This window comes from Bacillus rossius (genome assembly GCF_032445375.1).
Source record: "Bacillus rossius redtenbacheri isolate Brsri chromosome 4 unlocalized genomic scaffold, Brsri_v3 Brsri_v3_scf4_2, whole genome shotgun sequence".
NCBI classification, from domain to species: domain Eukaryota; kingdom Metazoa; phylum Arthropoda; class Insecta; order Phasmatodea; family Bacillidae; genus Bacillus; species Bacillus rossius.
The window spans coordinates 35103738-35131712 of NW_026962011.1; the positions used below are offsets into that span (position 1 = coordinate 35103738).

The 27975-nt window shown below is 44.0% G+C and overlaps 2 protein-coding genes across 25 annotated transcripts in view; one reads left to right on the top strand and one right to left on the bottom strand.

Annotated features, from left to right (window-relative positions):
- LOC134542024 (coiled-coil domain-containing protein AGAP005037) overlaps nt 1-27975 on the bottom strand; it is a 713248-nt gene that overhangs the window by 123280 nt on the left and 561993 nt on the right. The gene's annotated exons all lie outside the window — the stretch shown is intronic.
- Nucleotides 787-27912, top strand: LOC134541995 (uncharacterized). Its single transcript, XM_063385773.1, has 5 exons — nt 787-880; nt 11677-11946; nt 24682-24787; nt 25796-26010; nt 26941-27912. The coding sequence occupies exons 2-5, from the start codon at nt 11701-11703 to the stop codon at nt 27910-27912; spliced, it is 1539 nt and encodes a 512-aa protein (XP_063241843.1). The 5' UTR covers nt 787-880; nt 11677-11700.

A 27975-nucleotide genomic window follows, 5' to 3' on the forward strand; every position in this document is an offset into this window, starting at 1 on the left:
CGTAAATTTACGAAGACAGCGGTGAATTTGCGAGGATACCTGGATAGTTCGTAACATGTGTTCTTCTAAATTGAAGGTGTACGGGGTAGCTATATAAAAAAAAACAACACAGTTTTCAAAATCAACGCTTATTTTTAAAAAGAAACACACGTAAGTCCTGTGAGATTAAACTTTTTGACGATGATTGGTTATTGATTATTGCATGACCGAAGCTACCAAAATTTGTTTACGTAATAAATTTTATTTTGACATTTTGAAAAATGTAAGGGAAAAATGAAGTGTGTGTATAAATATATATATATAATTTTGTCGGTAGAACTAAAGGACCGTATAGGAACCAATCAGTAGCATGTACAACCAAATGGTTTAATATTTACAAAAACACTGATACTTAAAAATGTAGGTTTTTATAATAATTAACGAAAATTAAAAAAAAATATATATATATTTTGAAAATTCAATGTCGTATCGCAAGGTTTTTTTTTTTTTTTTTTTTTTTTTTATCGGTGGATATATGTCTCATGGCCTGCACCATTCACGAAGAGCTCGTGGTCTTGAACCTTGCCGGTCGGTCAGCGGTCCTCCACCAGACAGACGTGTCGCTGCATGCGGTAACCCGGGTCGCAGGCACCAGCTCGAGCAGAGGTCGCGTTACGTGAGTGGCCGCGGCCGGCACCACACACGGGTGAAAGTCTCCAGGGGTGGCGGGACAGTGGGGGGGGGGGGGGAGGGAAGAGAAAGTCTCCCCGGGGAGACCGGGAGACAGAGGCGGCCCGGCGGGTCCAGCGCCAGTCCGACGCGAGCCGGCGCAGGCTAGAGCTGTTCGCGCGGCGGGAGCACCCGGAGAACACACCAGTTCGCCCTCTTATCCCGACACCAGGTAGGCGGAGAACATCAATCCATTTCATTTACCTCATTTTTTTTTAAATTATGATTTCAGCTGAAAAACCTCGTCGGCAGCGAGGAATACAGGCCGACGGACAAAATTAAATCACCACAAAGTAAGCTGCAAACATACACACACGACTTACGGTGGTACACGTCTTTGAAATTTGAGCTGAACAATCGTCTGGATAGTATTTAATTGAACAAAATTCTAAGCCCACAGCAAAAACTTGTCACCGTTGTAAAATTATTTCATTTAAAGATGTTATTTGATACGTATTTTTGTGACGTGCTACCATACACTTTTTTTTTTCAATTTCATTTTTTTTTTTTACGTCGACGACAATATTCGCGGTGGTTGTGGGACTTGTTCCAGTCAAGAATCATCTAGACTATCAGTGTGCCATCTTTAATAATTTATTTATTATTAACAAAGAAATAAATGTCCCTCAGCCTCACGTCGTATGAATGTTATCAAGTTATTTTATCGTGCTTAAGGGGCCCGCCACGTCAGGGGTGTATCTGAGTCAGTGAGGCGGGATGATAAGTGCGACGCTCGCTGGTGCTTCTAGCGCGGTATAGCCTCTAAGCGCAAGGCTCTGAACTGGCGCGCAGTCTTCTCGTCGTCACGTGATAACGGTGAAAATTTGAGCGGTGACCGTAACATTATATTGCGCGGATAAATGAAAATAAAGGTGTAATGCAAGTCCCTTAAGTGCTTTCAAGAGTCTGTACTAAAAAACTAAACTAAAAATACAGTTTAAAAACTTAATCCGAAATTCAAAAGTACTTTTCCGGCCCTCAGCGAACTCTTAAATGCTTTTCGTAAGCAGACACCCACTCGGATATCTTGAGTAGTTTGGAAATCGCTTTGTTTCTCCTGAAGCTCTGCGCACCGTGTGTGCGTGCCCGGGTATAGACTAAGTCTGTCGGCGGGACGCGGACTCGCCGTGTGCAGATAACGGTAACACGCTGCAACGCGGACCTGGAACGACGTAGAAGGTAGGGGGGCGCGGCTATGGCCTGGAGGAGATCTCAGGCACGCGAACCGGACTGCTGGTCTGGACGCGGAACCACTTCACTCCCTCTTCGAGCTCACTACCGCCCCTGACCTCACAGCGGGGGGCTACAAGGAGGAAAAACAACGTCTTTACTTCTACAAAATATTTCTTGGGAAACCAGTTGCCGAGAAAAAGTTTCTAATGCTAGTAGTACAAGTAGGTACAAGTTCCACAGGGTTCGACCCCTGGTTTTTCTTTGGTAACCCGGCGCTCTTAGGCTTACGCCCCTGCCGTCCCGGGGATACGGATACGCCTATACGAGATCCAGCTATGACCAGTGGCTGAAGCTACCTAGTTTGTAATACTACAAGAAATATATTGTAACTTTTTACAACACACGCATACAGAAATACATTCTTCAAGATAATACTGAGTTTTCCTAAGAGATTTGGCAAATATTTTTTTCCTTTTAAATTGATTTTTCATTCATGCATATATGTTTTTAAATCATGGAAAATATAACAATATTCAATTATTTGGACTTTATTTAATTGTATAACGCTTATTACGTGCGCAGTTAATACTGGAAAGATATTCAGGGAACGTTTTACAAATAACATTAATTAGGGTACTGGGACAGCACAAAGCATAAATGTCTAGGCAAGAATCCAAACACAGTATTACTGCCAACACTATTTTCAAGTGATACTGTTGTTTTCAAGTAGTAACTGTCTGTAATTTTACATGAACATTTCTGTTCCATTTACAAAAAAAAAAAAGTGTTTTCAAGGAGAACGGGTAACAAGCTGTACTATAAGGGGAGGGTTACGAACAGAAAGAAGTCTTGATTTCAAAAGCTTTTAGGACATAAAACTTTTTTTGTATACGTTTTACAAAATTTGGCTTCGTTAAAGAACTATATATACCTAACTAAGTGAAATACCTAATACAAGTGAAGACCAACTCATAAAAATTAGTATTGGCGTTTAGTATTAAATTCATTTTGGGAACGTCTCCCATTAAAACAATATTGTCAACAGACATTCTTCGAAATTATCTGCCTTAACGAAGGTAAATTGTCAAAATAAAACGTTAAAAAAATTATCATAGCATAAAAACAGTTGAAATCAATGTAGTGGCTTTCCGTTCCCTGTCTCTCCCCCTCTTCATAATCTTCCAATCACAAACGTCACATACCCGTCCTTTTTTTCGGGATTCGAACACAGATCCCCGGCCGCACCATTTCCGAAATGACAGCTTCTTTTAAGGTCCCGTCCACACAGTTGCCAGTGTTCTGACTCGCAGGACAAGTAAGGGAGCGTCAAGAGCGCGAAGTTTTCCCAGCATGCTCGGGGCAGCTAACAGGACGTAGCGGTGACCTCACTGCTCCATTCGTGGAAAGTGTGCGGCAAGTTCAGCTGGTTCCGTAATTGCACAGTTGGAAGGTATTCCCACGTGCCCGAAGCAGTGAGAAATAACACATTTTGAACGTGGTGTCTGGTTTGAAATAAATGTTAACTTTAGTTGCGGCATGTTTTAAATGTAGGCATCCGACCTTTTTTTTTTTGGAGTTCACTGTTAAAAATTTTCACCTTCAATTTACGAAGAACCCTGTTTATAAGTTATCCAGGTATCTTCGTAAATTTACACATACTGACTTCACTTACTTTGGACATGATTTCAAAAGAATATTCTGGGTATATTAAAAAAAAAAAACACACATTAAAATACTGGTTAAGGTTAGAGTGAGAACACTCTTATTTTGCCCACGTGTGTTTCTACTTTGTTTAGAACGAGACATGCAACTCGGAAGTCGAAATACGGCGTAGTTTATACGAAGATTCAGTTATTTGAAATTACGAAGAACTCTTCGTTTATTTGAGTTAAATTCTTCGTTGGAAAGTCCGCAAATAGACATAATTTCTAACAGTGCGCGCACAATGGTTTCCTTCAAAGACGCGGGTTTCGAACATCTACAGCCTGCGTGAGTCCACGCCAGGCTAGAAAGCTCCTAATTTTTAAAGAAAAAAAACCGCGATACGTTAAAGTAACGAGAGATTAATAAATTGTTAAAGGAATATACGTTACAAAAAAAAACGTTTAAATGAGCGTATTTTAAGAGAATAAACTAAACCTGATATTTTAATAGTTCATAAATCACAATTATGAAGTTATGATGTAGGCATTAAAATAATGTAGCCTTTATTCAAAAGTTTAAGTGTGTTGGCATATAATAAATACATCATAATGCATTTAATATGATTGGTAAGTGTCGGATTTATTGCACTATACACGATTTTTTTTTAAAAAAAAAGAGAGAGAGAGAAAAGAGGGAAGGTAAAAAGAGAGGCATTCTTTGTAAATACTTTATATTCGAAAATTTACAATTTTTGCTTAATTTCTGTTAATCTTCTTCAGAAGCGTTTGTATCGACGGGAATGTTACAGAATAAAGTATTCAGGAACGAGAATGACCGTATTAACTATTTTTTTTAAAAACGCTTTTTTTTATATAGTTTATTTGGGCATTAATAACAAAGAATGCACAGGTATAAATAACTAAGTAACACTCATTTTTCAACCAAACGGTTAATTTTTTTCAGTTGTATAATCGTCTGATGCACACCCACACAAACTCGCCCAGTGATCCCTCACTGCCGTGTATCGAGACACGAAGTAAACGAGGCCACAAAGACCCCAGACCTCGTAGGCGCTGCTATTGGCGCAACCGACTAGGCGGGGTGGGAACCAGTGATTGGAACCGAGTAAAAAAGAAGAAAAAAAAATCCGTTACGTAACCATCATTGTTTCGCAGGTTCGACGGCCAATTATAAACTTTCACGACGAAACGACTCGGGTAAAATATGCGTAGCCCACTCAAACACACACACACACACACTAAGGCAAAACGGAATGAGCGATTTCCGTCATCGATAATTTATTGCGATTGGTTGATCGGCTGGAAGGCTTGTTCGGACCCCAACAAGGCGTGGCGGGGGCTGACTAGGCTAGATGATACTGCAGTGGTTGCAATTTTGCCTTCCGCAGAACAGCGGCGAAGAACAACACTATAACCAGAAAGGTGATTCGCCAACGAATATAATTTATATTTGTGTTATTTTATATTTTGCTAGGGCTTGACGGCTTTGTCTTGTCGGAAGCGAAGTCATTACTGAAGTAAACACACGACGGTTCAGAGCAGGGGTATTAATGAAGAAATCAACCATGGCCGGGATCCGAACCCGGATCCTCCACCCAACCACTGCACCAAGTCGCTTCATACCAGAAGATCTAACCGCTGAGTTAAAACGGTCGGACTTAAAAAAAAGGACATTCAGTAACAAATGCTACTGACAGGTAAAAACTTATATAGTTTTCCATTCCTTTGAAATAATAGTCTCTCAGCCATGTTGCGTGGGGGCGTAGCTCGAGGACATTTTGCAGACCCGCCCATGCCCGAGCCGGGACGCGAACCCACGATCTGCATCGTGCGTAGGGGCGATGGGACACTCGATGGGCGTGGCGGAATCGACCTTACAGCCTCCTTGTCACTCTGAGTGTAGGATACTCAGCCACGGCTCGTACGCATGCGTCGATACCGCCGGGGAAGAAAAAAAATTCCTCCGTTTATTCTTAATCTAATTAAGAAAATACTAAAAAATCGGTCTATGTTAGGCCCAGACGGAATGTGCATAAGCAAAGGAAACGATAATACCGCGAGAAAAATTCTCCTCTCCCGCTCGGCATATTCAGGGTAGTGACGTATCCTGTAAGAGGACAGCCACATAACCTTAGCTGCAGAAACAACTACATGTTTTATTAGTTAATATAGCAGCAGATATAATATTGTCAATCGATCTATGTGTAATCGATAGTAATTTTTCCTTTCTCGTTGCTAGCTTGATGGAAAGTATTCCAAGCCGGTCGGGATTAAGCCCCCCCCCCCCCCCCCCAGAAAGATTTCTGAGGTGAATATGTATGTATTAACTACAGCAGTAGCTTTGAATTCGGTCACGAAAAATAAGTTGAAAACATGAAGTTATCTATGAAGTCATAATACATACCTTTGAAAGTTTGTTCCAAATGTTATTTGAAATATATTACGGACGAAAACACTTACGTCATAACTACGGCCATGCATATTTCGCGATAAGATTCCGAGAATAGTTATAAGTAGAGACCTGCAAAATTCGCGGATTCATTCGGTGATAGGCTAGAATTCAAACACATATACCTCTTAGATAATTTTGCTATTGGCTTACTGTTCATCTGGACGAATCTCAAACAGTTATAAACCCTCAACCAAAGAAGGATCAAATCACAGACAAACCAGCTGAGACGACTTACAAGTCGGCAGCCAATGAACTTGCGTTATTTTCCCGAGTGTACAGGGGTATGTGCAGTCTATCCTGAAGGCCATCGAAACCGCGAATTTTGCAGGTCTCTAGCAATATCTTAATAATGTCCATCGGAGGAAATACTCGCAGACTTTCTAACAAACTACGGCAAAGTGAAAGACCAGTCTGGAAAAAAAAACTGATTAGAAGGTTCTCAATGGAAATAACAGCTCGGTAAAAAAAAAGTTCCCTGATCCCTTCCAACTTCAATTAGCGGGCGTGGTTCACCAAAGGTAAGCGCTGTTCAGTTGAGACACGAACGATCGTGAACGAGACGTGGGGGTTGGCTAAATAAATTGGTTGTCTGTAAAGTCGGTTTACGGACGATAGTTTAACGTGACAACGTCATAAAAAAACATTGATGAAATGATTGTACACTTTCATGAATAAAATTGAATCATTTTTATTTTAATAATAAAAGAATAAATACTTGAAATTATACTAGTAATCAGATTTTTAAAATGCAAGAATAATTAACCTTTATTGCCAAAATTGTTGTAATTAGCAATGAAAACCACATTAACTTTTCACTTCACTTTATAAACAGTCGACGAAACAGTTCACGTGTAGATGACATGTAATTAATTTTAAAAAACTGGCGTTTAGCTATAAAGTTTAAATATAATTATGAAAAAGTTTTCATAAAAATAAATTGTAATCAAATATCTATCATCAATTATATGAATCACCATGACGCATAGGCCAATCGAGTGGAATAGAGATAGATGCGGCGCAAGCGTACAATGAGCGTAATGGGATAATGTACTTAACGGGAAACATTTTTCGTGCGTGCAGCCGGCGTTCATCGATTTATTAGACTTTGTCACGTCAAAAATATTCCTTGATACCTTCCAACTTCAATTAGCGGGTGTGGTTCGCCAAAGGTAAGTGCTGTTAAGTTGAGACACGAACGATCGTGAACGAGACGTGGTTGTTGGCAAAAAAAAAAAAAAAAAAAATTATTTTCAAACCTGTTGGCCCAGTGACGGCGGTAACTGCCGCTATAAACGTCGGGCAGCATGGCCGCACGAATCCGCAGAGCACGTCGTTAGCTGGTAACGGATCGAGGCTGTGACCTGAAAAACCCCAGAGTGCTGCGTCTGGGTGGCGTCCATCACTGGCAGCGCCTTCGTGTTGATGCGTTGCCCAATGTTTGTAATTCACAGGGGCGGGGTCCTCTGAAGACTCGTGAAACTGGCTGGCGGTTCTTCCTGTGCGACTGGCGGCCGCCTGCGAGAGAAGTCATTGCTAGGGGCATGCATTTTTCGCGAAATAATCTGGTCACTCATTAGACTGCAACAAAGTATGCTATTGTTCCCTTGGGATTGGCGGCCGTCTGCAAGAAAGCCACTGCCCTGTCTGGTCTGGCCATTCAGGACGCGTTTGCTTCCTCACTGGATGGCTGTGATTGGTGAGCTGACAGTAGACATGCGCCTGAAATAACCCAGCCAACGACGAAACACAGATAATGCTACACAGTTTAAACACACAGCTGGTCTGGAAATATTTTCGCGAAAACTACATGGCCCTAATCATTGCTAGGGGCAGGCATTCTTCGCGAATAAATCTGAACGCCTATTAGACTGCAACAAGGTATACCCGCACCAGCGGTTTCTTCCTTGTGATTGGCGGCCGTCTGCGAGAGAAGTCGCCTTTTTTTTGACCGAGCCACTTAGGACGCGTTTGCTTTCGCACTGAATTGCTCTGATTGGTGTTGTATCAATCGACATGTACCTGAAAGAAATTCACCCAATCACGGAACACAGACGGTGCTACAGTGTTTTAACTTTCAGCTAATCTCGGAATGTTTTCGCGAAATATGCGTGGCCCTAGTCATTGCCTATTTGGCCGGGCCATAAGGACGCGCTTGCTTACGCAATGAATGGCTGTGATTAGTGCTCTGACCGTAGACATGCGCCTGAAACAAGCTCCGCCAATCACTACACTCACAAAATGCTAACAGTGTTTTAACGCAAAGTCAATCTCCAAATCTTCTCGCGTAAAATTATTAATTTATTTTTGTCAAATATTCTGTTGCCAACATAACTAAGCCCCGATTGTTACGTTAGGAAGTCTGGTATGATTAGTTATGAAACCAGTGTTGCAAAAAAAAAAAGATGAAAACTTTCAACACTTCTAAGTGATACATAAATAGAGACCTGCAAAATTCGCGGATTCATTCGGTGATAGGCTAGAATTCAAACACTTATACCTATTAGATAATTTTGCTAATGGCTTACTGTTCATCTGAACGAATCTCAACCAGTTATAAACCGTCAACCAAAGAAGGATCGAATCACAGACAAACCAGCTGTGACGACTTACAAGTCGGCAGCCAATGAACTTGCGTTATTTTCCCGAGTGTACAGGGGTATGTACAGTCTATCCTGAAGGTCATCGAAACGGCGAATTTTGCAGGTCTCTATACATAAATATATAACCAAATGACTATAAAAGTCACTGATGGTCGTGATCTCTGTGACGTCAAGGTAATTTAGTGAGGTGAGGAATGATGGTTCGATGCCAGTTCTATAATCAATGAGTAGAGACCTGAAAAATTTGCAGATCCATTTCGCGACAGGCTAGAATCCAAATACGTGGCGCCTCACGCGCTTCATACTCGCCAGTCTCTCAGGTTCTCCGTGGTGCCGCACTCCCCCCCAGCGCTAGCGTCGCCTTCTGACGTCACCGGAGCATCCCAAACCTCCCCCCTCCGGCCGGTATAGTCCACACGAGGGCCAGATAAATAACACCTTCTAAAAAATATATAATAGCATTAAGAAATAATTAAAAGTAAAATTCTACATTCGATAAAATCGCGAATGTAAAAAAAATAATTGTTTTCCACAAATATACTTTCCTCAATCTTGAGACGTATCTATGCAGCCAAACATTTGTAAGTGCTCAAAGTGCAAATATTCACAATTTCTTTTATTTAAATTTTTTTGTAATGAAACACAAAAATATAAAAATCTGTAACACTGGCCTAGTTTTTTTTTTTTGATTAAAATCATCAATCCTGTAATTTATTATTATGACAGTTACAATATAGTTACAATATTTTCTTTCTTCCAAATTTAATTAAAGTGTTTTTAACGAATTTCGTAACTAGCGTTTTATAAGGTTTTCACCACATGAAAATAAAAATAAAAATGGTGATTTGTAGTTATTGTATTGCCACCACACCGATCAGGGCAGTTCGCGAAGCGAGGCTCACAGTGAAGACAAGATGCTGGAGGTGACTGGAGCGAGCGAGAGTGGACAGGTGTTGGCCGGGCAGCAGACGGGAAATGACTCTCTCCGCGCCAGGCACGACACCCCCCCCCCCCCCTAACACGCAGAGCAGGACCGGACGCCGAGCTGCAGTCGACTGCATGGCCACCAAATTCGATTACGGGGCCTGGACCCAGGATCGGAGACGCCATCCCCCCCCCCCTCCCCATCCCCAAAAAACCCTAATTTTTCAGTCACGCGCTATATTTTAATTGCATGGTTATTTATTACCTACATTCTTTTTAGAAATATTATTTAACCTGAATATACAGGCTATAATATTATGGTTACTATTCTATCAGTCCAAAATAAGCTTTATTTATGAAATATTCAATATGTTCAAATATTCAATAGTTAAACATTAAAAAATGAACAGGGCTGGACCTAGGGGTCCTTGCGGGGGCCATGGTCGACTGCTGCAGGGTCGGCAGAGCGCGACTCCCCTCCTCCCCTCCCAGCCTTGCTGCCGCGGCCCAATCACAGCCCCGCACTCGCCCGGGGGGCTTCTTGTTTTAATAATAATATAATATTGATAGTTTAGGTCTTCTGGTTTTATCAGTGGAGCGCTACTAATGATTACCGTACTCATTTTTACATTTATGGATTTTTTTTCTCAGTAGCCTTTTTTTTATAGACTTTATGTTGAATCCGTGAATAAATATTTTGATTCCATCTAGTTTTTTTTTTAATCGTCTAAAAAATTCCACGTACGTACAGAGAAAAGACATGTTGCTGGTCGCAAAAAAAAAAAAAGAGTCGCTAAGCATCAAGTTGCCTACGTGTCTCAGGAGGCTGACGCATTCTTCCAGATACTAGTGAGAATGGTACCGTTAAATCACCGCTTCACCCCACCACGACTTCGGCCTGTCTGAATTGGGAAGTATTACTTCACGCCTTAGAGACCACGGTGACCACTGCACTGGCCAGCGAACGGACAGCTTGCACCACCTCCGGGCGGCAAAAAAAAAAAAAAAAAAAAAAACGGAGAATCTGTTTACTTAATATTTGGCTCATCTCACACGAAATTCTGCCGACCCCTTGGGCTGTTGACATGATCACGTCTCCTGCTCGTTGGCTTACTACTCTCAGCCAACAGCTGTCAAAACAAGCTGATATAACCAAAGACACGTGGGTTTGTTTACATGGCGGAAAGCCAACAGATATACTACTAGAATCTGGTAAAATAATCGACACAGAACTTAATTTATAGCAATATGTACTGCTTCGTTGTAACTAGTACCAGTTTAACAAACATCCCAATCTTAAGAAATGATAGATCCTGATTGCATAATTTTGTCCAACATTTTTACCTAGAGACACGTTTCTAAAATTATTACAGCTAATATAATATTGCACTTGAGTAAACGTCATTTGGTTGAAAATAATTTTGCGTAAAGACATTTGCCAGAAGTTAGAGAATACAAAATTATTTTGTGTGAATTTGTTATATGTACAGTTCTGTGTTGTAATAAAGCCACTCTGTGTACAGTTCTGAGGTGTAATAAATCCACTCGGCGTATAGTTCTGTGTTGTAACTAAGCCACTGGTGTACTAAAGTGTAATAAATCCACTCGGGTAGTGTTGTGGAGTAACAACGCCACTCGGTGTACAGTGTTGTGGTGTAACAAAGCCACTCGGTTTACAGTTATGTGGTATAACAAAGCCACTCGGTGTACAGTGTTGTGGTGTAACAAAGCCACTCGGTGTACAGTGTTGTGGAGTAACAACGCCACTCGGTGCACAGTGCTGTGGTGTAACAAAGCCACCCTATGTACAGTAATGTGGTGTAACAAAGCCACTCGGTGCACAGTGTTGTGGAGTAACAACGCCACTCGGTGCACAGTGCTGTGGTGTAACAAAGCCACCCTATGTACAGTAATGTGGTGTAACAAAGCCACTCGGTGTACAGTGTTGTGGTGTAACAAAGCCACTCGGTGTACAGTGTTGTGGAGTAACAACGCCACTCGGTGCACAGTGCTGTGGTGTAACAAAGCCACCCTATGTACAGTAATGTGGTGTAACAAAGCCACTCGGTGTACAGTGTTGTGGTGTAACAAAGCCACTCGGTGCACAGTGTTGTGGTCGGTGTGCAGACGTGTGAAGGCAGGGTGCTCTCGGCAGGTGGGGTGATGCGCTGAGGCGGTGATGCTGCCCACTCTAGCAGTCACGTGTCTGCTGGCCCTGGCGGCGGGCCGAGGGGCGGACGGGGGCGGCTGGACGCCCATCGCGCCGCCCCACGCCGTCCAGCTGGCGGCCGGCCTCGGCGAGCCCTTCGACGACCCCGGGGCGTCGCGACGCCTGGGCTTCCCGCCGCAGCTGCGACTGGTCGACGACGACTCGGACCAGTGCGCGCTCTACAAGGTGTCCATGGCGCAGGAGCTGTACTTCCAGGTAACTGCCCCTCGCTGCCTCGCTGCCTCGCTGCCTCGATACCTCGATACCTCATTGCCTCATTGCCTCGCTACCTAGCTACCTCGCTACCTAGCTACCTCGCTACCTCGCTACCTAGCTACCTCGCTACCTCGCTGCCTCGCTGCCTCGATACCTCGCTGCCTCTCTACCTTATACCTCGCTGCCTCTCAGTGCGCGCTCTACAAGGTGTCCATGGCGCAGGAGCTGTACTTCCAGGTAACTGCCCCTCGCTGCCTCGCTGCCTCGATACCTCATTGCCTCGCTACCTAGCTACCTTGCTACCTCGCTGCCTCATTGCCTCGCTACCTTGCTACCTCGCTGCCTCGATACTTCGCTAACTCGCTGCCTCTATACCTCTATACCTCGCTGCCTCGCTACCTCTATACCTCGCTGCCTCTCTACATCGATACCTCGCTGCCTCTCTACCTCAATACCTCGCTGCCTCGCTGCCTCTCTACCTCGATACCTCGATACCTCGCTGCCTCTCTACCTCGATACCTCGATACCTCGCTGCCTCTCTACATCGATACCTCGCTGCTTCGCTGCATCATTGCCTCATTGCCTCATTGCCTCGCTACCTAGCTACCTTGCTGCCTCGATACCTCGATACCTCGCTAGCTTACTACCTCGCTGCCTCGCTACCTCGCGGTACCTCGCACAGTAGACACTGCTCTTCGGTCCACACGTAACATTTTTGAAGTGCACCCTTCATGCAGCCGGCATATTGAGTTCAAGGCGATAACAGTAGCTTACCAAAATAAAAAAAAAAGTGTACGGACCCGGCGCCATGTTCGTTCCACTCGCACTTGTATGTCGACACCGAGGCCATGTGGCTCCAGACACACCAATTGCACATTATAAGCATTATTCTGAAGTCTTTTATTACTACTGAACACTGCATTTCCAGATTTATGTAAATCTGAAAACACAACTTTTCAATTCTTTTACTGTATTAGCATTAACACAAAAACGGCCTCGAATGGCGGCTGTACGTGTCGGGAAGAGAAAAGGCGAGTCTGCTGCTGAGGTCTCGCTTGGCACGCTCGCACTGGGCTTCGCGGCTCGCGACGAGCCACGTGGCACGGGAGCCACGCGGAAGCGAGTCCGCCGTGCGACGGAGCCGGCCGCGTCACTGCCGTGCGACCGGTGGGGTGGCAGCCGTGGCAACACGTTCAGTACACGCACGAGACCAGTGTCCCGTCACTACAGACTATCTCCGACTAGTGACCGGAAAAATTCGCGGATTAATAGAGACTTGCAAAATTCGCGGATTCATTCGGCGATAGGCTAGAATTCAAACACATATACCTCTTAGATGATTTTGCTATTGGCTTACTCTTCATCTGGACGAATCTCAACCAGTTATAAACCCTCAACCAAAGAAGGGTCGAATCACAGACAAACCAGCTGAGACGACTTACAAGTCGGCAGCCAATGAACTTTCGTTATTTGCCCGAGTGTACAGGGGTATGTGCAGTCTATCCTGAAGGCCATCGAAACCGCGAATTTCGCAGGTCTCTACGAATTAATTTCGTGACAGGCTGAAATTCAAACATGTGTACAATTCTGCTGGTTCTGCTATTGGCTCGCAGTTTAACTTGGAGCTCTCTGGGCCAATGAGAGACTGTCGACCAAAGAAGCGTCGAATCACAAGCTACCCAGTGGAGACGCCTCACAATTTAGTACCCAAATGAACAGGCGTGTTTACTTGAGAAGTGCAGAGGATAATGGAGTCTATCCTAGAGGTCATTGAACCCGCGAAATTTTCCGGTCCCTAATTACAGCGGTCCCTAGCCTTTCTCTCGTCGCTCGCACGCGCGGGAGGCACCACGTGACACACGCGTCAACCGGCGCTCGGGGAAGCAAAGCAAACCGAGCCGCCTGCGTGTGTTCTCTTCGACCGCGACGGAGCTTCTCTGCGCGATGGTTTGACGAGCGAAAACTAGATGCGTGTATGAAAGCAAAATGGTAGCCTTCACCACACATTACTTGGGGGCAGGCATTTTTCGCGAATAAATCAGAACGCTTATTAGACTGCAACAAGGTATTACAGCACCAGTGGTTTCTTCCTTGTGATTGGCGGCCACTCAGGACGTGTTTGCTTTTGCACTGAATTACTCTGATTGGTGTTGTATCAATCGACATGTACCTGAAAGAAATTCACCCAATCACGAAACACAGACGGTGCTACAGTGTTTTAACTTTCAGCTAGTCTCGGAATGTTTTCGCGAACTATGCATGGCTAGGGACCGGAAAAATTCGCGGGTTCAATGACCTCTAGGATGAACTTTATAGTCCTACGTACACTCGGTCAAATGTCACCCTCTCATTGGCTGCTGTCTTGTGGAGGTGTCCCAACGTAGCGGCCTGTGATTCTATACAGCTTCGGTTGAGTGTTTCTCACTGAGGTGAGTTTTGAGCCAATAGCAGAGGCAGCACTGAGGTATAACTATTTGAATTTCAGGCTGTCGTGAAATAAATCCGCAAATTTTTCCGGTCTCTAGCTATTACTAGGGCAATGCATATTTCGCGAAAAGATTCCGAGACGTGATTGAGTGGATTTCTTTCATGTACATGTCAATTGTTACAACACCAATCACAGTTATTCATTGCGGAAGAAAAACGCGCCCTGAGTGGCTCGGTCAAATAAGGCAACGGCTTCTCTCGCAGACGGCCGCCAATCACAAGGAAGAAACCGCTGGTGCGGGTATACCTTGTTTCAGTCTAATAGGCATTGAAATTTATTCGCGAAAAATACCTGCCCCATAAAAACATCACTAACAATTACTAATATAAAAAATATATAAAAATAAATCTAGGTCATAATTATTAACTAAGAATGTGAAACAACCAAAATGAATTTATATGTTTCTGGTCAGAAGATACGGGATAAAAAAAAAATTCTGTAGTTACTAAAGTAATAGTCGTAGCATTACCAACGTGTCGGATACATCGCGAGATCTCACTGGCTAATTTCAATCGTGGACCCACTCCGCGCAGGTCGTGCTCATGTGGCTGAGCTGCTGAAGCCGGCCTCGCCCGCGGACAGAGGAGCGACTACCCGTCACGCTGACGGGACGCGTACCCGCCGCGCGCTGACGGAATGCGCCAAGTCACGCCCCCAGTCGGCGCGCCAAGGCGAAGTTCAGCCGGGTCTCAGTTCCGCTCGGCGCGCACCAGGCGGTTCCGCGACCCCTGCGCGGCCGGCATGACGTCACAGTGGGCGTGTGAGTAGGGCCCGTTGCACACAATGCGGATTTTTCCGAGCGGATGTTTTACCGTCGCCGCCGTTCCGCTAGTAGCCCGCTGTAGTACATTGGAGCTTGCACATTCGACGAAAAAAAAAAAAAAAAAAAAAAAACAAAAAAAAAAAACTATCGCTAAGTCTAACGTCGGCGTTAGCTGTACAGCCGCCCGGTGCCACTGGAGCCGAACGGAAGTTTTACCGGCGCTTCGAAGTAGTGGCCTACGTGATCAAATGCACGTTTGCACACACAGCGGATTTTACCGCTCTTGTTTTGGGCAGTATGATCTGAACTCTCCTGCATGCACTTTCTTCGTCTTCTCATTCGACGAGGGAATAACAACAATGCTAGGAGCTGCTCTTGGTGGTTCATTTCAGACTACACAACTGAACTGAAATTTGTTCCAGAACTACAACTGCTGGTACCGACGTAAATTTTTCCGTCCATTGCCGGCGGTGAAATATCCGACCATTAGCGACGGTAAAATATCCGACCATAAGCGACGGTGGGGTGTCCGCTCGGATAAATCCGCTTTGTGTGCAACGGGCCTAGCTACATCGCCAACGACGAACTTCATCGAGTGAACATCGACAAAGAGTGCTTACAAGCTGATCCTGGAAGAACAACACACAGTGTTGGTACGGCTACAATTAACCATCACGACATGAAACACATTCTTAGAAAGTAACGGAACCACCTACGGCCTTCGTGCAAGTAATGGGGCTCGGACCAGGACGCGGCGCGCCCGACCTTGCCGGCGGCCTTCCAAGAATGGCAGTCGGCCTAGCAAGGTCCAAAGATGACAGTTGGCCTAGCAAGGTCGAAGAATGGCAGTCAGCCTAGAAAGGTCCAAGAATGGCAGTCGGCCTAGCAAGGTCCAAGATTGGCAGTCGGCCTAGCAAGATCCAAGAATGGCAGTCGGCCTAGCAAGGTCCAAGAATGGCAGTCGGCCTAGCAAGGTCCAAGAATGGCAGTCGGCCTAGCAAGGTCCAAGAATGGCAGTCGGCCTAGCAAGGTCCAAGAATGGCAGTCGGCCTAGCAAAGTCCAAGAATGGCAGTCGGCCTAGCAAGGTCCAAGAATGGCAGTCGGCCTAGCAAGGTCCAAGAATGGCAGTCGGCCTAGCAAGGTCCAAGAATGGCAGTCGGCCTAGCAAGGTCCTAGAATGGCAGTCGGTCTATTTTCCTTCGTTAGAATTCGTTGAACGTCATTCCCCAAAAAAAGACCAAGTATAGATAAGATGATTCATTGCGGACATGTCTGCGCCGAGCTAGCGTACGGGACTTGACAAGCGTACCGATGGCTAGCATCAGTCAGTGACGGCTTAGCGCCTGACTTTGAGACGGCTGGCGGGAGGAAACTGCAGAATCCCGAGGAAACCCAACCGGCCCGTGGCAACGTCCGCCACGTTTCCCTCTCGCCGCCAGGAGTTGAGGGTGGGATCTGCTGGCGGGGCGCGAGTGACGTCACCAGTCGACCACCGTGGCACGGCAGTCCACAAGTTTAAGGGTGCTTCGGCTACTCCATCGTTCTACTATAATTCTAATTCTGAACTATTTATCCCAATCTTTGGTACGTTCCAAACCTTCTATACGTTGTTGCGGCCACTATGTACTTACAAGTGCTAGGCTATAAGCGCCGCGAGAAAATAACCTATTACGAGAGATATTAGTAAAGTAAGCTCTGTTTGGTCATTACAAAAAATTAAATTAGTGAGATAAGTTTTTATTAAAAAAACAGTTTCTCAAGAGTTTTTTTTAATGATAAAACGGAGCTTTATTTACGAATATCTCTCGTATTTCAGACGGGCGACTACATACAATTGTCATGATAATCACACCAGTTCACAAGTTTTGACTTCAAAAGGTAGCCAAAACTAAGACCTTTGCCTTGCACAAAAATAAAGCAAGGAAGGTTTATTATTACAAGTGGTATAAAAATATTTTAAATTGCCATATGGTAATGCCACATCCCTCTTAAGGTGTTCGTCTCGTCAGGGGTGAACTGCGTCAGTGGGGCGGGTAATGACGAAATATGGAAACATAACTACTCATCTGCCCTCAGCGTATTCGTAAAAGCTTTTCATCAGGGACGTAACCAAGGGGAGGAGGGAGGGCAGATGGGACTGTGCCCTGGGCGCCACATTTGAAAAAAAATGGGGGGGGGGGGGGGCTGAACCTGCAGTGTTTGTTACTAAAGAAATTTACTTGAATATCGTACTGTCAGATCACACAAAAAAAAATTGTCGGCGGGCAGATGAACTAAATTATTTGTATTGAAAGATATGTACATACATGCCTTCCGTCAAATATTAAAAAAAAAAAAAAAACTGGTATTTTTCGCGCACTATCCAAATTGTGATGTATCGGAAATTAAATGACTACAATTTAATCCATTTATTCACAATCTAAGTTGAATAATAAAATATCGGGAATAGAGGGAGTAGGTAATATGTGGTGGCGATATGAGTTGTTGTCGGAAAAGGTTTTGGGTTTAATTGGTTTGAAAAAAAGAAAAGGGGTGCCAAGATGAGTTCTTGTCCCGGGTGTGAACTAGTGTCTAGTCATGTCCCTGATTTTCGTAGACATTACTCGGAGATCTTGAGCTTTTTTTTTTTATATCAAGCGGTTACTCCTGTAGCTCTGCACACGTATTAGATTAGTGGGCGATGCTATTTCTAAACTGCACAGTTCAAACAAACAGTAGTCAGAACGTGACCCTACTCAGCGGTTGATGACGAGAGTATCGGCCCCGAAGCGCGGGGAGTAGGTAGTTAGGAACGCCTTCTCCTGCGAGCGTTGTAAACGAAGTGGCCGCTAAAAGCCACGGCGGCAAACGGTACTCAAGGAAAGGCAATTCCAGCAGCTGGTAGCCCGAGCGGAACCGCAGCCACTTTCTTTACCCACAAGCCAGCACATGGCGTCCACACACTTTCCACGCTTCACGGTACGTCACGCGAGTTCATGGGGAAAAAAAAAAAAAAAAAGCTGTCAGGGTGAAGGTGAAGAAAAAGCGGAAAGGCCGCATTGCATTAATTTATCTTGCCGATAAGCAACGGCTATGATGTCCTTATCCGCGAAAATTTGAAATAAAATACGGTTAAGGGACCACGAGAGAAATCGTATTTATTACGGATTCATTAGCCGTCAATAGTAGCCTATACTCCTCTGTGCCTCTGTAATGCCCTACTGGTTTTTTCTGCTTTAGTTACTGATTTTTTTTTTCGTGAGAAAATTCTTCCTCTATGATAACAATAGACAGAGTGACACAAAAATAGCATCTTCAATTCTTAGTGCGTGAATAAATCGCATCTATGATAAATAATCATTTATCTAAAATAATGAAATTTCTAACGCCCCTCATTACGAAACTCAATGTGCTAAAAAACTGAAAGGCGAAAAAAACAAACACAAGGTATGAGGACGAGGAGAGATGCATCGAACTGGTTTGGAGACAATAAGTTTATTTATTAATTATTTATGTATTTATGGTAAAGGTGTTGCCTTATCCTACCAGAAGTCAGAATGGCTGGACCAGGATTCCAAGTCCTCCGGAACACAGGTCTTGTGCTCGTCTTACAACTGCGCTACTTTCTCGTTCATTACTGATAGTTTACAGAGGAAACCTAAAGTCCACAATTTTGCCCAAAATGCTTATTGGGGGGATTGCAAGTTGTCGAAAAGTAAAACACACAATGAAAACACAGGGAAAATGGAGTCATTTAACGGCCAAATCAAACATACCCTGGCGTTGGCAAATGACATAAAAGTGACTCTCATCCTGGTAGCCACAATCTACACGCGAAGTCGAAAAGGTTGAAAAGGAAGGTTTGTCAGGGAAAAATCCTCAAAAATGTATGGAAAATGGAGGTGGGAAAATATATAAACGGCGAAACACGTTTTTTCCTCCCTAACAGTTTATATATGAATTCCTTGGTATCTTAAGAACCACGTTTTCATTCATGGTTGACTTGCAAAACTCCTGGGTGATTGCATATTTTTATTTCACGGTTAATAATAGATTAGTTAGATGTATCTACGTGTAATATACAAATTGGTATGCTTTGAGAAAAGTCTAATAATCCCGGATTTAATCTCCCTCACCCCCACCCTTCACAGAAACCAACACTCTTATAAACAAACAAAAAAAATTCTAGTCACCAAAAGAGCGCACTCATACCATGACGCACACTCTCATGTGTAAATTACTGTCTAGTCAGATCATTAGCCGTTCCTCAATTAGCATTACCATCTAAAAGCAGGGGGGGGGGGGTGAGGGAGGGGGAGAAGATGACGTCCGAACCTGCGTGCCAACATTGTAGCTTTGGGTTTCATAACGGAGTTTCTCCTTGCGAAATGACACCACGTGATGACGTGAAGACAAGCCGCTGAGCGACTCGGGCTTTCGTAACTAATTGAAGATGCTTGGGCGCTCATCTGCAAACGACAATTACTAGAGGCGAAAAAAAGACTGCAGGAGAGGAATAAATGTGGTTGTGCGGTACCGAAAGGAAGACAAAAGAGAACCACCCGCACGGCTCGTGAAACGTTAAACAGACAACAGCGAAGACAAAGCTTAAAGTGGATAAGAAGACTGAATTAATGGATCTTTTTATTTACTGAATTAAGCCACTTACCCGGCATTCCAGACGCAGGCTGGCAAATCATAATGATTATGACACGACATAAACTTTTATAAGCCACTGTACAAGAATCCACGATGCACGTTCTAATGCAACTGTTCAAAAAAAAAAATAGTTTCTACAAATCACATACTTGTCAAACATCTGTCATAGTCCGAAATAAAATTTTCCGTTCTTGTGGAGTTCAGTAAAACTAGGATCGTTGGTAATTAAGAGCAGAAAAGTAATCGAGATTATAGAAACGTGGTTTTTGCATGCTAATTACGAACAAACAAGCTGCAACAGACTGGGAAGTGCTAAGTAGATGTAAGTGCTAAATACGTACTGGTAGGCGAAAACAAAAACACAGGGTATGTAGGGGCAGGCATTTTTCGCGAGAGACGGTGCTACATTGTTTTAACTTATAACTAGAGACCAGCAAAATTCGCGGATTCATTCGGTGATAGGCTAGAATTCAAACACATATACCTCTTCGATAATTTTGCTATTGGCTTACTGTTCATCTGGACGAATTTCAACCAGTTATAAACCCTCGACTAAAGAAGGATCGAATCACAGACAAACCAGCCGAGACGACTTACAAGTCGGCAGCCAATGAACTTGCGTTATTTGCCCGAGTGTACAGGTGTAAGTGCAGTCTATCCTGAAGGCCATCGAAACCGCGAATTTTGCAGGTCTCTACTTATAACTAGTCTCTGAATCTTTTCGCGAAATATGCATGGGCCCTTAGTACGAGGACAACCTACCGCGCCCAAAATTGACGCAACACCTAACATTACCCAGCCAGCGTTGGGTAGACCTATGTGTACACGGGTAATCTCCAGATTGAAATTAATTTTTTTTTTTTTTGGTGATTATTCAGACTTGACCCAACGCCCTTGGATATGCTGAGTTAACCCGGGTGTTCTTCTTCCAGCGTTGCCCGTGACACACACAAGGCCGGTCAGTGGGTGCTGCGGGGTGCAGGCGGCTGCGATGACGTCACACGATGCCCCCAGAGGCTGGAGACACGCGCGAAGGGTGGCTGGAGAAAGCCGTCGATACGGATAATGAATGGCAGGAAGGAGAACCGGCGAGACAACAACCCGGGACCTTTTCCAGGCTTTCCTTCGCCCGGGACAGGAGCTGTGAATAGCCTCCCCCTCATTCAACACCATTTTCACAGCAGCAATAAACGCACCAGGCAGAACTTATTTTGCATCTGCGTATACTATAGGCAAGATTCTTTTTTTTTTTTTTTTTCATAACGTGCCTAAAAAAATGTAACAAACACCCATCCCCCCCCTCCCGGGTACGTGGTAATCAAGCGCGGTATAAGTGAAACTTCACAGACACGAAGGATAAGTAGAGACCGGAAAAACTCGTGATTTCGATCACCTCCAGGAGAGACCCCACAAGTTCCTCTGAATGCTCGAGCCAATACACCCTGCACATTGGCGGCTGACTTGCGATACGTATCGACTAGGCCCGTGGTTCGATACTTCTGCGACTGAGTGAGGGGTCTCTTCTTGGCCCAGAGTCCTCCAGACGAACCATAGCAAGGTTATAATTATTACAATTTTAGCGTATTCTGGTCTCCTAAGGTTGGATCCAATATTCTAAGAATTAACTAATTGGTTCATGACAGCTGAAATATGACAAGCTCCGTAACCCTATTGGAGAAGTCTGTACAAATGGTCACAATTATAATGCTAACACCAGATCCAACCTGACAGTTTAGAGTTGGGAAGAAAATGTAAACGTTTACAAAAGCATTGGGAAATATGCGACCGGCTGCAAAGTTGTATAAATAAAAACTTTTTTTTTGAAACCCCGTGCCATCGAGCAATATTCATTACATGTGTTACACACGTTAACTCCGTTTAGAACTTAAATATATGATAATGTCGTAGAAATTTATTATAAAAAAAATGGGGGAGGACTTTTTATTGTCCATTATTATGGGCATTTATTTTTCGCGAACATGATTTCGAGACTATAGCCGATAGTTAAAAATATTGCAGTATCTAAATTTAACGTGATCGCAGCTTTTCGCATAAGCCATTTCAAACTGACAAGAATCAGAACAATTAGTTACATATTTCATTAGTTTAGTGACCAAAAAAAATCTGAGAGATTTAAACGTGCTTGCTCAACTGTAGTTCCTTTTTTTTTCTAGCTTGAAATATGATTTAGTTTATTAGCATTAAAAAAGAACCTAATTGCTTAGGCCTACTTCCTTCAGTTTAACTTAAGTTTTTTTTAACCGGTTTAAATAAAGTTTGCAGTTATAGGTACATTAATTTTTATCAGCTTACAATTTTCTTCGTGGCGTGAAACCCGACCGAGAGAGAGAGAGAGAGAGAGAGAGAGAGAGAGAAAGAGAGAAAGAGCTCCGTCCTGGTCGCCGGACCGGACTGATCCACTCCCGAGCAACTCTCGCACCAGCTCATAAACACGTCATCCCGGTGGCCCCGATTGCTCGCAAAGAATTAGAGAGAGAGAGAGAGAGAGAGAGAGAGAGAGAGAAAGAAAGAGAGAGAGAGAGAGAGAGAGAAAGAGAGAGAGAGAAATTACGAAGAACGCCGGTTACAAATCATCATGGGATCTTCGTAAATTAACCGTTATCTTAGTACGTAAGTATACGGATACTAAGTTTATTAACTCTGAACTTAAAGATAATAATCTTGGTGTACTAGCAAAAAAATTCACAAAACATTCTTCTACGTGTGTGTTTGCATTAAAAACCAGTACTCATAAGTCGAAGGTTCAGTTTTACAAACTTACGAAGAACTCTTCGTTCATTCGAGTTGAAAAATCCGTAAATTTACTGTAATTTCTAAGTGTGTGTGTTTGTGTGTGAGTGAGTGTGTGTGTGTGTGTTGTGTGTAGCGAAAATCTCATTACCGTTTCTCAGGCCTGGCATCGCGCGCCAAATTAATTCGCTACTGTAGGTTGAGGAAGTTGAACAGGGAGTGCAAAATTCTGGAAAAAAATAATAACATTAAAAAAAAACAATATTGTTTTTATTGCTCCGGATTCAGAGGATTGAAGGGATGAGCACACAAACCTTGCCACCCGTAATGCTGCTGTCATGGAAATCGAGTGCATCAGAATTGATTTTGCGAGCAAACGTCGCCAACGACGCGACGGCCAGTATAGAACACTAACCAAGCGTGTATCATGATTGGCCGACGCGCCTCGGGCGGGAGTTTGAATTGCCACGCCACGCCGCGCCGGCGGGAGAACAAAGCAGGTCCCCACCGAGGGTGCCGCCATTGTCCCGCTGGCCAATTAGGGGACAGAGAGAGAGAGCTCCACTTTCGTGTAACAAACGCCTCTCCACAACCCCCCCCCCCCCCAAGACCAAAGACAACACAGGACCGACCTGCTCGGATTCCCCACACTTTCATTTCAAACACCCGCGCTCGAGTGCAACTTAGGGCTACAATGGAGACTCCCAGTGGCGCGCGCATAAAAACTCTCCAGAGGGGGGCGGGACCTGATAGAAATCAATATCTTCACAATATCTTTGAGCAGGGGCGTAGCAAGGAGAGGGGAGGAGAGATGGGAGAATGTATCCCCCCCAAAAAAAAATATACTAAAAAAATCTACCAATCCCACCAACAAAAGGAAAGAATGTGAAAGTAAACAGCAAGCAAAGAGGTTATCCCCCCCTCCTCCTTCCTGCAAAGGGGTACAAATTTAGGTTTATATTCATTACAAAATCTAAATTGCATTTTGAACGATTTTTGCCACTAATTTTTTGTAAGAAAATTTCCCTTCTTATTTATGCAAACTACTGGCTGCTCAATCAGGTGAGTTTAAAGTTAGTAAAGTCTTACTAATTTCATCGAAACTTGTTATGGTGAGGCTTCATGACCCTTCTTAAAGTGAGGACTTCAACTTTTTAAATTTACAGCTGTATTCATCTTCTGAATTCAAATCACTGATGTTCATATTTTCTTCTGTGAGATATCTATTTTTTATTTTATTTATAATTGTACATGAAACACTTTGTACATAATGTCATAATAGACCATAATTTTTTACTGGGTGTTTTCCTATTTCCTAAATGTATTGAGCACAGTACACTGTTGCCACTACATGTAACTTAGCATGAAATTCACACCTTTATTTCTAAATACAAATTGGTCTGAAGATTACACTAAGTCAAGAGTTTATAGATAAATTTACAGCATACAAGTACAATGGCGAAAATAGCACATGTAAATTGTTTCTCATGTAATGAATCATACTATGTAAAATACACACAGGAGTGCGTGCTTACTATAGTATAATCTATAGATGATATGTTACCAACAGAAATGCAAGCACGAAATGTGATTTCCTCAAGAGACAGGTGACAGGTGTCAATGCTCTATCCCAATGTTTTTTTTTACTGCCTTAGAATGAACACTAAAATGTTGGTTGCTTGACTTTTTTGTCAATGTTAAGTGTTTTTTGTATAAATAATTACAAGTCAACTTGTTTTCATTTATTCAAAAAAGAGTGTAGTCCAATATGCCTAACATAATTGAAAAAAAAATTCAATAAAAACAATTTTCAACTAAATATTTTCACTTATGTTGTGTTCACTTGCAAAATAATTTAAGATATATATATATATATATATATATATATATATATATATTTAACCTTTATCATTTACTTACAAACCTCCAATATTTGTATCCACAAAAGTAGTTTGGTAAAGTACGGGATTTCTCTCAACCACTTGGTTGCTGAACATCCGGAAGATAAACCGCAGTGTTTTGCCCTAGTTACAGCTATAAGTGCACTGTATCTTAGGATCTCTTGTAACATAGCTCTTCCTGTGTTTGTTGCAGTACATTCAATACAAGTTGTCCATTCCGGACATGACTGAGTTCACAATGTGCGCTTGGACCAAGTTCTACAACCACAGCAATGACCACCCAATATTCTCATACGCAGGTGGGTCATCCCTCAGGTAGAGTTAGGAGTTAAAATAACAACAATAATATTAATAATTTTTTAAAATATAGTTTTGGCTAAAAAGTATTACAGAAATTTTACTGCACGAAATACTGAAAACATAAAATATTCAAAGTAATACTCCTACGGATGTTTGGAGATTAATGATGACTCAACTCATTAAAACAAATATTTGTTCTATGAATTTGGCACTGCTGCTGCCATGGGCTTTCTATCACAAGGGAAATAGATAATGATGACTTTAAAAAAAGTATATATTTTTATACAAAACACACAGGACTTTGATACATACAATATTAAATACCCGTGAGAAAAATTAACCAACACTGTATTACATTACTAAACAGTAGTTTCTGCTGTGAATTACACGTTTTAATTTCTGTGCACTGATGCTTACACAAGGTCCATGGAACTCAAACAGCCGATGTTTGGCTCACGTAGTAAGAAGTTTGCATCCTGTCAAGATGTCCAATTATTTGACGGTGATGTAAAGTTTTATACTCCACAATTTAAGATTATACACACACACACACACACACACATATATATAGATATATATTTGTAAAATGGAAAATGGAACTCTGAAATGAAGTTAATGTACTGAGTTTGTCTCGCTAAATTTGTAACAGTAATATACTTAATTCCATTAAGTACTCTCAGAAATAGCCATTCATTCATATGTGGTACGTACTTGCTACTTTCGTTTTGCGATATACTACCCAGATTAGGGGCGAAAATCTGTACGATTTCCAGGGGGAGGGGGAGGGGAGGGGGGGGGCCTACAGAATAATGTTCATCATGCCCACTTCACAGTTAAGGTTTTGCAAGCTCAAGCGGGACCCCTTGGTGAGGGTTTTTTTTTCAAGTAAGGGGAGAAGGGTGAGCCGCCCAAGCCCACGACGTAGACAACATTCACATTCAGTTGAGGAGTGTTGGATCTGTGCGCGCCGGCACGACGCTGAAGTGTTCCGTGTTCCCGCTCCCCAGTCCCCGACCTGCCGAAGGCCGTGCTGGTGTGGGTGTCCAACACGGCGCGAAGCAGCTACTTCAGCATCTCGGTGGCAGGGCACACGCTCTGCCGCCTCAACTACCCGCTCCGCCTAAACCGCTGGTACCACTCCTGCCACTCGTGGAACGGCCGCACGGGCGAGTGGCAGGTGTGGGTGAACGCAGAGCGCGTCGGCAGGGGCTTCCACAACCGGGTGAGTCGACTGACACTGGTCACATGCTCTGCTTGTTGTTCTTGCAAGCCTTAGCCTTGTATCCCCCCCTTGCCCAAAAAAACTGGCTTGCTTCCACAATAAAGATCTGAAATTATTTTAATAAAATACACAATTTTTTTTTAAATTTGAAAAAAAAACCCTAGTAAAAATAATTAAAGAAAATTTATTAACTGTATAACTTATTACACAATAACAAAACTGAAAAAAAGGAAAATATTAAAAATAATACTCCTAAGGATTTATGGAGATTAATAATGTCACAACAGCAGAAAACACAGCACAGTCTGAACTGCCATAATTGTGAAATTTATAACAAAAGAAATGTATTACTTTGTGCTAATTCTCACTCTATAAGGAGCAAAAAAAAAACCATCAATTTAAAGGCACCCGTTCAACAATCGGTACAGGGAATAATAATTTGAATTGGTTGCCTACAAAACTACATGTTTACTTGGCTATATTTGATATGAATTATGTAATCACAACAACAACAAAAATTGTATGTTTTCCTAAAAAGGTTTTTTTTGTTATGCGATGGATGACACATTTCTTCTGAATCACCTGCTAGGTACCTGCAATAAAAACTTTCATTCTAATGTTCCCAACCTTCTAAACACATATCTGAACAGTTTTTTCAATGAAACTTTGCAAAAACCCCTGATACTGATCACTTGTAATTTCATTGAACCATTAGCTAGAAAACACAGTCAAGTTGGCAGCAAAACCGGAAAAATGTTTGATGTCTTGATGGCTCAATGTAATTACAGTATTCAAATTAATCCTCTGGATAAAATGTAGGTAATAGTCTAAAATAAGAGCCAAGCGGTTAAAATGCATTTAAGAAACCATAAGTCTTAACAGTTTTACGGAGACGTGTTACTAATCAACTGTCACGCGTGACGCCTGTAGCTGGTCGGCTACAAGATTCCCGGAGGCGGGATAGCCGTCAGCGGCCAGGAGCAGCGCCAGTTCGGCGGGGGCTTCCTGGAAGGGCCGGACTCCCCCCGCGGCTCCGGGGGGATGCTAGGCGAGATCACCATGCTGCACCTCTACTCCGCAGCACTGTACCCCGGCAAGGCCCACCGGGACCACAAGCACCACCACGGGCACCACCACGAGACCAACCCCGCCAACGGGATCCCGCCCTCCGCCACCGCCCAGCCCCAGCCCCCGCCGACCCCCCCGCCCCAGCCCTTCCCGCCCAACCCCTTCCTCGTCGGCGGCCAGCTCCGGCCCGAGATCAACATCCAGGCCCAGCTGGGGCGGCCGCACCTCGGGCCCAACGGCGTCCTCAGGAACCCCGGGGCGCTGCTGCCCGAGCTGCAGCAGCCCACAGCACTCTCCCTCGACCTCTTCCAGCACAAGCTGTTCAAGCGGAACGAGCTGGCCGGCACCACCAACGGCAGCGAGCCGCTGGTCGCGCCCGGCCGCGAGGAGGACGCGCTCATCCGCGCCGCCTCCAAGGAGGACCTGGTGAAGACCACCCAGCTCCCGGAGACCAAGCACAAGAAGCGGTCGGCCCCGGAGGGCGCCCTCGAGCGGGAGATGCTGGGCGATGCGCCCGAGGAGAAGCAGCCCGCCAAGAGGGGCATCCTACTGGGGCTGGACGGCACGTCCTTCGTCTCCGGGGACTACCTGGGCGACGCGGGCGGCCTGCTGGGGGGCACGCACAACGTCCTGGGAGCGACGGACCCCCAGCAGAAGAAGGAGTACGAGCGCGAGCCGGCCGAGGGGGAGGTCCTCCAGATACTGAACGTGTGCTCGGGGTGCGCCCCCGAGCCCTTCAAGAAGGTCGAGGTTATCTCCTGGAGGCTCACGCCCAAGAAGCTGTACTCGGGTGCGCTGTTCGTGCCCGCCAAGCAGGAGTGCCGTCGGTTCTGATCGGACGCGTGCGTGCAGTGAGACCGGAGCTCTGGCGACGAGTTTCGTACAGAGTCCTTGATT

Coding starts and splice junctions, on each gene's coding strand:
- LOC134541995 (XM_063385773.1), top strand. CDS start 11,701: ATGCTGCCCACTCTAGCAGTCACGTGTCTGCTGGCCCTGGCGGCGGGC. Junction 11,947..24,681: donor CGCAGGAGCTGTACTTCCAG/GTAACTGCCCCT, acceptor TGTTTGTTGCAG/TACATTCAATACAAGTTGTC. Junction 26,011..26,940: donor GCAGGGGCTTCCACAACCGG/GTGAGTCGACTG, acceptor TGACGCCTGTAG/CTGGTCGGCTACAAGATTCC.